This window comes from Pterocles gutturalis, unplaced genomic scaffold, assembly GCF_000699245.1.
Source record: "Pterocles gutturalis isolate BGI_N339 unplaced genomic scaffold, ASM69924v1 scaffold21064, whole genome shotgun sequence".
In the NCBI taxonomy this organism is placed as follows: Eukaryota; Metazoa; Chordata; class Aves; order Pterocliformes; family Pteroclidae; genus Pterocles; species Pterocles gutturalis.
In genome coordinates this window covers 49111-62447 of record NW_010133744.1, presented here as the reverse complement: position 1 = coordinate 62447, position 13337 = coordinate 49111, and the positions used below count along the sequence as shown (strand labels likewise).

Here is a 13337-nt window from a genome sequence, read left to right as displayed (position 1 = left end):
GGGGATCCGGGCTCGGCCGCCGCACGCTTCGGGGAGCAGGTAGCACACACCAGGTGCGCGGCGGAACATGGACTGTCTCCTGCTGGTCGTCTGGACTTTACCTGTTGCGATTCTGAGCGGCAGCTCTATGCAATTCCCGACCCTCCCGTGGCTTGGAAGCACTGTAAAGGCAGGTCGAGAGCACTTTCTTTTGCAGTCGCCTAGTGTACTTTGATACCAGGTTACTGCACAGTTTCTGGTGCCTTGTCTTTCTGCCCTCCCTTATCAAGTAAATATCGCCCAATACTCCTTTTTTCTCTCTCTCTCTTTTTTTTTCTCTCTTGCAGACCCTTCAGCTGTGCTGCCTCTGTTGCATGTCTCATGCAGCAACTTTAACCAGTGACAGCATCAGTGAACTGAATCATGGTTTGTATAGCTCTTTCTGTATCTCTGAATATGAACATTTGCATGGATGCTTTTTTTTTTGGTGGACTGAGCATTTAAAGGGAAGAAGCCACAGTGTTCAGGGAACATAAAGTGAAAACAAGTTGGCTGCTGTTTAAAATAGCTAACTACGGGCAGAGATTAACTTGTTAAGCCCTGTGTGCTAAAGCTAAAAGGAATGATATGTAACAGCAAAGCAAATGAATGAGATGGAAAATACATCCATGTATAGGCGTGCGATTAGAAGGATGAATGTGTATGTAGCCACAACAACAAAGCTTCATGTGTCTGTTATGGAAGCAATGAGACAAAAGTAATGAAAAGATTTGGGTGGGAGAGCAGAAGAAGCTGTGCAATGCAAGCTAAGGGAAAACAAAACTGGAGAGAAAGGACTCGTGTGAGTGAGAACTCAGGAGCTGTTTGTTCCCAGGTTGCAGAGACTAACACTTAGATGCTGATGACTCTGGGAAGTTTGAAGTGCAGTATGTGCTTTTTATTGGGTGCGACTGGAAACAAAGTACAATAGAGAAACGCACCAGGGTGCAGAAAGGAAAACCCTCTTGTACCCTATCATCTGCTCGCTGGGGGATTCCCTCTCTCCAGCAGCTGCTTGCATTTTTTGGCCACCAGCCTGCTTAGTGTCTTCAACTTCTGCCGTTGATTAACAGCACTTGAGGAAAGTGAAAGTTCTTGATGCATTGTTTCCACTGTCTAAGGAAAAACGACCTGTCACTGGTTATGTTTTCAGCTTAATGTGTGTTCAATAAAGTCTATTCAGGCAAAGAGATTGACGGTTTTTGCAACATCTGTTGCAACCCAGGAAGGAGGAGTTCTTCTTTTTTAATGGTGTTATTTCAATTTAGGAAGAGAAATGAGTTGTTTTACTGTCAAATGCATGGACATCTTTAAGTATTCACAGAGAACTACAGCTCAAAAATGAAATAGGGTTGGGGAGCAGTTTATTCAGCATAATTACTTCTATAACCAGGAATAGGTGCAAAGGTCCTAGTTCAGCAAACAGCTGAAATTCAGACCCAGCTTCCAGGACACAAGTGGTGTCTGTGTGGCTAGATCAACAGCAATGGTCAGGTACTTCATGCTAGGCGTCTGCTTATGCAGGTAGTTGAATCATGGCCTCTGTTTTTTCCTTTCTGAGGTGGTTGTGAGTAGATCTTATTCTTCTCCTCACAAATAGTTTTGTAATTTTTCACATATTTTATCCAAAACAATAAACTTCTTTGACATGCAATTAGCAATGGCTGACTAAAGGTTATTAGGTAGGATGTAATCTCTTTCTGCTGAAGGTCAGTTACAATTTGAAACCCAGTCTAATCAAGTCACTACAAAGAGATGAGGTCTCACTCAGTTAAGGCATTAATAAATTAATCCTTTAATCCATTTGAACAAATGGTACAGTTCTACAAAGTCTCAGTCACGGTTACTCCTACAGTGATATAATATTTGCTACATTCTTAGGGAAGGAAAAAAACTCTCAAACCAGAGCGGCCTTCACATTTGACAGCAATTAATACAGGGGGAGGGGAAAATCTACAGATCTGCTGGTGATGACAAATGTCTTCAGAAGAGCGATTGTGGGAATGTTCACAGCTATGCTACTTAGTCTGTACCTCTCAGTGGGGCAGTAAGGAAACAAACAGTGTTTGAGAGCCTGTGGGACTTCCAGGGGTGAATTTATACAGTCGAGCCTATACACACATATCCTGCAGAGCTTCCAGGCCATTCCCTAACTGAGGGAATGCTTCATGCCATAGTGAAAGCCTGATGCTTACTGTGTTAGAATGATGCTTACCTTATTTGTTGGATAAAAAAGCTGATGGCTAACTATTTATCATTACAGATTATGTATTTGTGACACCTGTCAAAGTGGATTCCAGTGGATCATATATTTCACATGATGTTTTGCACAGTACTAGGAGAAAGAGATCAGCTCAGAGTTCAAAGAGTTCCTTGCACTACAAATTTTCAGCATTTGGACAGGAACTTCACTTAGAACTTAAACCTTCGACCATTTTAAGCAACAGTTTTATTGTCCAGGTACTCGGGAAAGATGGAGTCTCAAATTCTCAGGAACATGAAGTTGAGCAGTGTTTCTACCAGGGATTTATAAGGAATGATAGCACCTCTTCAGTAGCAATATCTACATGTGTAGGCTTGGTAAGTGTTTATTTAAAACATATCAGCATGAAAAATATTTTCATACATGGAATAGTAGCTGAAGGTATGTAATTCATATGATATTCAGGATACCATACACCATTTGATGATTTTTCTAATACCTGGTTCCCTAATTCCCTGGTTGCTATTGCATTCAACAGAAGAGGTTTAGGTATAGCCGGTGAACTGCATCACACCCTTTCTATTTTTTTATCATGGTCTTTTAGGAAAAAAACAGAAGACTGGCTGGTAGTCTTAGTAATTACCGCATAGCAATTTTAATTTGTTGTGGTTTGTGATGGTTTATAGAATTTTCTTGCTCTTAAGTAAATGCTCTTGCTGCCTTTGTGAACTACTATGAATAAAGAAAAAAAAAACCCAAACAATCCATAAGCTTATGAGAAAAAAAATCATACCTAGGTTTGTCAACTGCTTTTAGGAAGGGTGAATTTCCTAGCTCAGCAGGAGTTATGAACCAATTTCTCTTTGTTTTGTTTGACAATTCCAGCCTGATTTGTGTTTATAAGTCTTGATTAGTTGATCTCTTAAGAATGTGTTAAATATTATCATTGCATATTTTCCATTTATGGCTGTCATACAAGTTAATGAAAAATTATTACTCACTAATGATTTTTTTCGAAATACATTTGACAGTGCTCATTGCCTGCAGAGAAGTCTTTACTGATGTAATTCAGAAGAATCATCTACAGATTTAATAGTTAGTGATATTTTTTAGGCTTAAGTCCTTGCACTTGCAAAACAATCTCCTATGGATGCAGATTAAAGCAGTGACATTTAATAGTGTTAGGTATAGGAAGCCATCTGTATGCTTTGTGGTCGACTAAGGTCCAGAGGATATGCTGGGTCACCCTTTAGAAATCTGTTTTGCAAAGGTACTTGTCCATAAGGGCTATTAAACTGTGTGAGCGGACCAAAAAAGGAGCACTTGAGACACCCAGCATTTCCTTTGAAACAGTAATCAGTGACTGGAGAAGTGGGTGGTTCATTAGGAAGAGCTGTTGAATGCTGATAACTGGCTGAAGTAGTCTGGATTATATTTTGAATGCTCTACTTTTTTTCTCAGCCAGTTAGAGGAGTTAGTTCACTTGAACAGTTGCAAATATGACTTTGGAGCAGGTGCCAGGATCTGGAACGAAGCTTTCTTTTGTTTTTTTGGGGTTTTTTTTTTGTTGTTGTTTGTTTGTTTTTTTTGGTTTTTTTTTTTTAATTGTGTTTGTAGTGCTGAACTGTTAATAACAGATATGCTTAGTTGTTTCTGTGGAAGCTTCCTTTTCACAACTGCTAGCTTTTACCATATTTATTCAGAAAAAAAAAAAAAGCTGTTTTCACTTGTTGGAGCGTTTGTCTGTTCCTCTAAAATAAGTGCTCTACCTACATACAACAGTTGCAGTTTGGGTGATCTCCCCTGTTTGGTCACGTTTTATTTTTTAACATGCTTTATGAGCTGAGTGAAGCTGGGCTTGTCAAGTCTTGTCTAGAGAAGGAAGGTTCAAGTCTGCCTCAGGTCACAGAGAAACAGAATGTGGTGATCTTAACTGAGACTGAAATGGATCTTTTACTGCTGTCTCGACATAGAGATTGTTATGACTAGTAAGATTCACTTAGAAAAGATCCAGCAACTGATCAAAAGAGAATAAATATTGTGGTATGAACAAAATTATTATGGCACAATCTTTTTCAGTACCTAGGTTATCACCAATTAGAATCTCTCTTTAATCAGTTCCAAGGTTCAACAGGTTTCACCTGAAATTGTTATTTTAAACTGGTAAATGAAGTAAACCTTTACTTATAATAATCTCCTGCTGAGTAGCTATCACAAATGAAGTGCAATTGTTCCTTTCTCCCTATCTGTTGTAGTGCACCTAATGAATCCCAGGCAAATTATCAACAGGATTTTTAGTCTTTAGGTTTGCAAGGCTGCCTTCTTAAAAATGTGTCGTCAGCTGTCTGTAATAACAACCACGTCATTTTTTACTGTGATCCAAATTCAGTAATCATCTGTTAAGTCTGGACGCTGTGCTCTGATCAAGAGAACCTTGTGAATAGCTTCTATATCCTCTTTGCACCGACTACTTTTGTCACTTGGTTGCCCTTCTTTCCTATTTGCTTTGTTCACTGCAATTAAACCGAAAGTGGTGTTTCTTCTATATGGTTGGTAGCACTAATCTTTCCATTGTTCCTTTCATTAGCAATAGCTTCTCCACAATACAACTGCAATGACCCATTCTTTCAAGCCTGGAACACCACAATGTGATTTGGAAGCAATTGCATTTCAATAGACTACAGGGACTCTTTGATCTAATTTTTTGGATGACCTAGAGTATTCAGTCATTCAGCTGTCTGTTATCTGCCATTGCCTGCAGAGTAGACTTTGGAGAGAGTCTATATGAAATGGTTTGTTAGGCAGGATGACCTTAGCTTAACACTGGAAAGAAGCAACAATTTGTTGCTTTGGTATAGATCTATTAAGAGATGTGTGTATCTTACTCATGTTTTAATAGCTTATTTGACAGTAAGGCCCCACATTTTTATGCTGATTTCTTGGGTCGAGACCAAATCTTTCCATCAGTCAACACAATTTGCTTGCTGTGTCAGAAGGCAAAACTGTATCTATGTTTTTTATCTGAATAAGTACTCTAATACATCAAGCTAGCATTTTAGGAGAATGTGTACAGGTTTACTATAAGTACTGTCTCTTGCTTTTTCATCATCAAAGTGTTTAGGTGCTTTGATTTTCAACAGGAAACTTGCCTTCTTCTGTCTTCTGCCCTCTCCTGCTTCAGTCAGCATCCTTTACTTGCTGGAGCATCTGTCATACAGCAAGAAAGATGTGATTTTATTTTATTTTTAAAATGAAATTAGCTTGTATGCAAGCAGTCTTGTTTAGATCTTCCTAAGTGTCTGTCTCACCATCAGGTATTGAGTAGAAGCATCATACTTAGTGATAAAAGAGTACGACAGATGTATTAAAATTCAGCCATATGTTGTACATCGTACAGATCTGCTCAGTCATTTTGTCAAAAATGCTCAAAAGATGGATGTACTTTGTACACATTCAGAAAAATGTATTCTGAACTATCTGTGGAGAATAAGATACATTCCTTCCAAAGAAACTGTGATTTTTTTTTCATTCTCATGTATTTTATTAATACATTCTCACTCTCAGGGGTGGGGGTTTTTTAACTCTTACAACTTCAGGTCAATGAGTTCATTTGCGTTAGTAAATACAAAACTAGTCGCTCTCTTTGGTGTCATCTAATGTGGCCCAAATAGAAATTAATGCAAAATTTTCAACTCCTTTCTCCGCCAATTCATTATTACTTTTAATGAAACTCTTCTATTACTCCAGCATGACTTCTTGGAGTTTTCTTCAATCCCATGTGCTCTCCCAATTGACATATCTGGGCTTTGTCTGGCTGCTTCATCCTCTGTTTATGTTCTCCAATTCAAGCTGTTCATTCTTCTCAAATTCAGTTTTTTTTCCAAACTTCTTACTTGAGCTAATTCTTACTTATTCTAATTATATGTTTTTATTACAATTATTATTTAGTAATATATTATTACTTATAATTGCCTTTAGCTATTTAATTGGGAGGCAGACTATGCCAAATCCACAGAATGCAGGGTTTTTTCAGGTTTTCTGAAGGAGATGGTGCTGGCCACTGTTAGAATAAGAAATTGTTTTTAGGACTTACTCAGTGTGGCTGTATCTGAATTCCTACCTCGTTCCTCTTGCCCCCTTGCCTGTCCACATCCAAATGTTGTGCTATCTCATCTGCATTAAAAACACATATCTGTTGTAGGTTCACCATCTTTAACTCCACTTTCATGATGACATTGTTTCTAAAAGCCTTACTGCTGTCTTCCCAGTCTGTGTATACAACTGTGTGTTGTTTGTCTCTATACGTTAGTTTTTGTCTCCTTTCTGTCTATTCCTTATGTGTTGCTTATGTTAGGTCAATGTATACATAATCTCTCCTATAAAGTGAGTTGTTTGCAGTCACACAGTAAGTCAGGGCAGAATAGAAGAGAACCCCAGAGCTGTCCGTAGTCCAGTTGTGTTCTCGAAACATTCTCAGAAGTAATTTATAACTGTGTTTAGGAGCAGAAGTCATATTCCCCTTGTGAACAAGAACTCTCTCTTACAAAGTCAAACAAGTTTACACAATAGTCTAATACACAATGTGGAAAATAGTGAACATCATGAATGAGTAGTTTATTATATAGCATTTGTGAGGATGTTGCTGGTATTTGGTGGAAGAGACAGGTGAGGGTATATAGCAAGGACAAAACATGTGCACCCAGAGGAAAGAAACGTAGAGTCAACATAAGGAACTCTCCAACTATTGCAGCACAGAGGAGACAAGCATATGGGTTTTCGGTCAGACAGAAAATCAGTACAGTTCAGTGGAACAGTTCAGGTCCTTTGTATGACACAGTTTTATTGTTCAGGCCAAACTCGGCCCTAAGCAAAAGCGCTTGCATGGCGGCCTGAGAGGCTGCACCTGCTTATGCTAGAAGTGAATGTGGGCCATTCTCTCCCTTTTATTTGTGTACCTCAATTAGAAGAGTGGAGTCAGCTTCATGCACTAGCTAGTGCCCTCCTTTGTTTTTGGTAAGATGTGATTGAATCTTTCATTATAAGGGGCCTCTTTCTCTTGTCTCAAGTTCTGTTATGTTTGTTAGTGTCTAGTCAAGGGAAGAGAAGGAGGAGGGAAGGATGAATCATGTTACACTCGCTGAGCTGTCAGAGGAGTCTACAACCAGAGAAAGGGTTAGATGTAGCACTGAGAGATAAACAGGAGATGTATTAATTCAATGGAAGTTGTGTGTGCATGTCTGAGGGCAGGACTTTGCTCAAAGTATCAAAGAAGCCACAAAATTAAAGCTTCTTAACGCAGTCTGGCCACCTAAGAGGCAGGCAAGGCAACTCATGTACCCATTCTTTGTAGTCATGTAATTGCACTCTGTATTAGGATTATTTAAGTTCATGCTAACAACAGCCTCTTATTCCTAGAGCTCACACTTTAAGTCCAATTAAATATGTTGAGACAAATCCCAAGGTTCTTATGCGGACAAACTACCAACAAAATCAGTGAGCCAGACTGCTGGTAAAAGTACAAAATAATTGCTTTTCGCAATGAGGTTCCTTTAGAAACAGACAGCTGTAAAAATAGGACAAAATTTGGCCCAGTGGGACCTTGAAGAGAAACTAAGTACAGAACTGGTGATTTGACTCATTCTCAAAACTATGTTTAGTCCATCCACAAGTCAATATAAAAATTCTAGATTTTCTGCCATTATACCAGCACAACATGAACAGCATCTGGAATATGAGTTCTTTTCTTTCTTTCACCGTTACATCTCCATCCCTTATAAAACACAAACTATGTTTTACAGGATCATAATTTTGTCCACTATTTTGATGGACATTTTGCCATTATTCACTTCATAACATGGTAAAGATTAAAATAAGAAAAATCTTTACAGGAAAAATGAAGTGACAATGGGAAAGAGCCATATTCTTGAAGATATTTGAAATTGTACTAGACAAATACAAGACACTGTTTCTGGTCTCAGCCTTGTATTGACTGCTGATGGGGAATGAATTGCATGTTTAGATTATTGGTTGCCCTTCTCCATATCTGTCTGAGAAGCTTTCTAGTTTAACTCTGGCTTTAGCTCTGCAAGACAAAGACAGTGTTATCCTGGGCATTTTGACACTACTGATTCCTGATGGGTAAGAAATAGAATGAGAGGATTAATGACAGAGAAATAATCTGCTTCTGCTGGACAGGAACAGTAATAGAGGGTGCATTTCTTCCGGGTTTTGTATTAAAAAAACCCTGGAACCCTTGAACATACGTAGAAGAAATACTGTGCCACTGAGAGTGCTTTGGCTCCACCAGCCTGAACGCAGTGGGCTGTGGATGTAGAACAGCTTGCAAGAGTGCCCACAGGAGCTGGTCCTCTCGCTCATCCTTTGCCTGCTCCGTTATTGCCCAGCTGGCAGTAAGAGCAGGGAAATCGCTTGTCAGTGTATTCCAGATCAAGCTTCAGGCTGTTGCAAGCACCACTGCTTGCATCCTTAAAGCAGTTCCAGAAACAGAGAGCCACCCATTTGTACATAGACAGGCAGCTCACCCTGGCCTTTCTTGTTAAGCAGCAGTCTTATCATAACTTCTAAAGGAATTAGCAGACTCTGTCTATACTTGAAACATCAGCATTTTTCTTGCTGTAGCAAAGTCTTTCCACAAAGCCTAGTTCCCACACTTTCCCTAGTCCATTAGAGAGAAGCTTATAGTCAAATGCCCTCGTAAGGGTCAGGAGAGGGTGACCTATCTGCACAGACTTGACCTCTTCATAACAGGATGTCTTTGATGTAAATGAGGATTTTTATTTTAAGCGCCACTATTTTCATTTGGACCATACCATCTCTGCTGCTGAGATGCAACATAGTCTCTTCTGCACAGCTGTGAACTGCTAAACATCTGAAATATTTCTCTTTTAGAGGCATATTCTAGTAAGTAATAGCAGCTTTCAGTCACTAATAATTAACATAAACAAGGTTTTGTTTCTGTCTTTCCCCCCTTTTTCCTCCACTTCAGAAGTGTTTGAGGACGATACCAGGTTTGCAGACCTGGAGTGTAAAGGCTTTTGTTTACCCAAAACACAATGACAGTCTGTGAAGCTATAGTTCAATTTAAGTCCAACTCAAGCAGCCCACTCCTGGAGCTCTCTATGTGACACGTAGCAGTAGAGTGGAACGCACAGGAGTGTTTCAGTTGTGTCCTGGCCCTGCCACAGAGTCCACTTAATTTGAGCAAAGGGTGATATCAAAACTGTTCTTAAAACATTTTTTTTTTTTACCCAAGCTTACTTCCTCCTTAGCCTCTCAGCAAAATCAGTGCCTGATTATGATGACAGCTTTCTGATTTGTACTCTTGTACTCCATTGGGAACTTGACTTTGATTCAATGTAGGCTGCCCAGTCATAACTGGTCTGGATGGCCACTGGGAGTTTGTCACCAGCTCCATAGGTCCCTCAGTCATTTTGGCATCTACAGTGTTTGTTTGTCACAGTTATGTTTAAGTCTACAAGATATTTAAGATGTTTTCTAATTTGCAACTTTTTAGGGAAGGGTTTGTGTTTCTGACGCACAGCATGTCCCATACTCTTCAAGAGAGATGGCAGATTGATCACTCAGACTGCTGTGCCGTATTGCAAACAGTGAGAGAAGGATAGAGGACTAAAGCCTGTTTTCAGTGTCTGCAGTTTTGCAATTTGCAGTCCATAGATGGGGGTAAGATAAAGCTGGGGCCATGCTAGACAAAGGCATCCAGAGCTGTGATGCCAATATCAGTCGATTCTTTAAGACAATTTCAGAGCTATTTGCATCTGTTTTCATTCTCTCCCAAGCATGAGTAATGTTGTTGACTTACAGATTTATAGCTCTCCAGGAATCTCCTAGAAAATACCTGCTTTCTCTTTTTGGAGGTTGCAGTGTCTAGAGATAACCTGGCAGCAGCCCCACTAAAGTCAGCAGCCTTTTTAGTCATCAGAAGTGTTCCCTCTGACTTGACTCCTGACCACGTACAGAAGCTGTCAGCTCCGTGTGCCTCGCTTTACAGTGGTCTTCTCTCAGTGGGCTGGCAGGAGAGGGGTTAAACTTAGTTATCTCTGCAGTGGGAGCTAGCAGTGGAGCTAAGGAGAGTTTTATCAGCTGAAACTCAGACTTCAGTATCTCTTCTCTAAAAACCACTCATTTTGTGTTAGGAAGGCTCTGACTAGCCCTTAAATGGTATCTGAATTGAACTTTAATGGATAATTACATTACAAACAAGGTTTTCCTCTGTCTTTTTGATCATGTCACTGGGAGCAGAAATGTTGGTTCTTGCCTTTTCTTATCCTGTTTTAATCCCAATTCTGTTGCTGCAGGTCTACCATAAATTACAGTATGCTAAAGGAATTTCCTATTGATTTGCTCTGACAGTGATTTGACCAGCTATGCGACTAGCTGATGGAAGCAGAACTTATCTTTGGTTCAGACAGTAGAGCATTGACTAAAGCTTTGAGGTAAACATTTACAGAAGAAACCTGAAATCGTAATGCCTTTCAGCTCAGCACAATTTGCAGACATGTATTAATTAAGTTTCAGCACTGGCTTTACTGAGTGTTAGATGAGAACAGCATCCTGGCTCATAATAGGTTGACATCAGTAACCTTTTATTGTTTATCATGCTCGGAAGTCACTAAGAATGAGGGTGAAGAAATGTCAAATAATCAGGTCATAGGCAAGTGAATGAGTCTTGATGGTTGAAGCTCGGTACCGTGGGAACCATTATTGTCTGGAGCAATTTCTGGAACATGCAAGTTAATTTCTTTCTTACAATGTTAGTTCATAAGCTAGGGAAATCTACAAACAAGTTGAACAATCAGATGAAAATCCTTTTCCTGAATCTTGTATGTGGCTGCCCAGCTAGTTCCTGCCAAAAAATAGTAAAAGAAAAAAGCTTGATGAAAAGGATAATAGATCTTGAAGTTATTCTTACTGGAATAACAAGGCCCAGCACAAACCTGCTTAATAGAAGGGGAAGCTGAGGCAATAAAATTATATTTACTTGCACAGACAATAGGGTGTTGCCTTTTCACTCTTGTGTGGCATTAGCATTTCTAGCTGCCCCACTATGTACACAGCACACTCATGGCTTTTTTCTTTGAGGACTGGATTCTTGCTGTTCACAGTGGGATCACTTGAATGCTTGTGGCTGCCTGACTAATATATGTTAATTGAAGGACTTTTGTGTCTCAACTTCTTTATTAATATTAATGGAATGAGATTTTTAATGGACCTATACGAAATATGCTTGACCTAGCTTGAGCCCTCACTTTTGTTTTTATACTCTGCAGCACAGTGTGGCTTCCAACTAATTTAACAGTGTAATATTATATTCTGTGGCAGAATACACAAACTAATGAAACATGGATTACTCTTCAGATCTGCAGTTTCTTTGCCATGAGATATAACATTTATATAGCACATATATATAATTAGGTTTTTTTACAGCATGAAATTAAAACCATTTGCTTTTTCTTCATGCAAATTATTGCACTTCAGTGAAAAGAGTGAGCATTTACAAATAATTCTATCTTGAGCAGGTTTGTCTTATGCCACACACTCATTCTTTTTTTAGGAAGAAGTCATCAAAACAGTAAATCTTAAAATTAGGCTAGGCTAAACCTCAAGAAATGTTTCAAGTTAATATTGTAATTAAAGTATAAGCTGGTCATGGTAAGGGATAGGTATAAATGCTGTAACATAGTGTTGGAGGAGAAAGTTTAAACTTTTCTATAATTGTTCCTACCCAGTTTCATTTCTTGTTAACGCTTGACAGAAAGTTACGATGCTTGTTTTGTTAGATGCAAGTGATCTTGGGCTAGGGCCAAGATGAATTTTTTGCATCCCACTGTGGGTGATTACAGTACAGACAAGAAAAGTGCTTCTGTCACCTTTGCACTTTTTTGATACTTTTTCACTACTTGTTCTGACAGAGGATCATTCCTTATAGTCCGCTCCATGTTACGTTGTTTGCAATAGATGTCTGTGAAATCACTGTAGAGACCAGCCTACCACAACAGTATCTCTAGCCTCTATTTTTCTCTCTGTTTGCTGGGTTCTCTTCATGCTAGAAGCTGTGCTGAAGGCTGTATGGATATTTTTTGTACTCCTAACATCATGTCCTGACAATCAGATTGTTACCCTGCTTCTAGCAGCAAAAGCTTGAGCGAGGGGGTGGTAAAAGGGCAATTTCCAGGCTGAGACACAAGTGAGCAGCTGATGTCTGCTGATTCCTGCACCACAATATCTGCCACTCTCATTGGCAGGAACTTGCTGGTATATGGGCTTCGTCTAAAGCTTGTAGCAAGTAAAAAGTTTTATACTGACTGCTTTGGGTCAGAACCTGGCCTCAGGAGAGTTTTATTTTTCTTCCTCCCTGTATCATCTTGGCCCTTTAGTCAAGAGGCACACCATTTCTTCGGGAAACGTTACTACAATTACTATTTGGATGTAGAAGGACATTTTGCAAATTGGAAGTACCACTGGCTCCTCAAGAAAGTGAAGCATGTCTGTGTCTACTGGCAGACCCCAAAACACATTTTATAAATAATCCAAGTTGGTACTGTATAATCAGATTTCACTGAATCAGAAGTGAAATGAAGGAAAATGGCCTATTTCAAGGGCAATGAAACCCATCTGCAGACTGACCCTATGCTGTTCTCATGGACCACTCAGCCTAGGAACAGCCAGGAGTGAAATGAGGCAGGAATTTGGGCAGTTTCCCAGAGAACCAGCTGCTGCTACTGCTGCTAGAAAATGCACTGAAGGGCTTGGCGTCCGGTGCCTGCAGCTGCCAGATATGTTTCAGTGTACTAATGCCAACTGTTTTCATTCTGATATTCTGCCAGAGTATTGTGACAATGAAGGCGTAAAGGAAGCAATGGCCACCAAAAAATAGGAAGTCAAGAGTGAATGAAAGAGCTTCCTTGGCCTAATCCCCATCAAGACCTGACAAGTCAAGTCTGGCATTGGGAGTAAAAGAGGGAAGTAGATTTGAGGCTTGTTTCCCTTGTTAGACAGGAGATGGACTTCACAGTTTTTGATCTATGAAAATGTGCAAGGATATTGTCACTCGTCATCCTGGGAACACCTATAGGAG

At 39.6% G+C, this 13337-nt stretch overlaps 1 protein-coding gene across 1 annotated transcript in view; it reads left to right on the top strand.

Annotated features, from left to right (window-relative positions):
- Window positions 1-335: 335 nt before the first annotated feature.
- Window positions 336-13337, top strand: part of ADAMTS18 (ADAM metallopeptidase with thrombospondin type 1 motif, 18) — a gene marked incomplete at its 3' end in the record, with an annotated part of 51601 nt that continues 38599 nt past the window's right edge. Inside the window, exons 1-2 of the mRNA XM_010081358.1 lie at window positions 336-405; window positions 2282-2598. Of these exons, the coding sequence (XP_010079660.1) occupies window positions 354-405; window positions 2282-2598 (369 nt within the window). The remainder of the gene's footprint in view (window positions 406-2281; window positions 2599-13337) is intronic.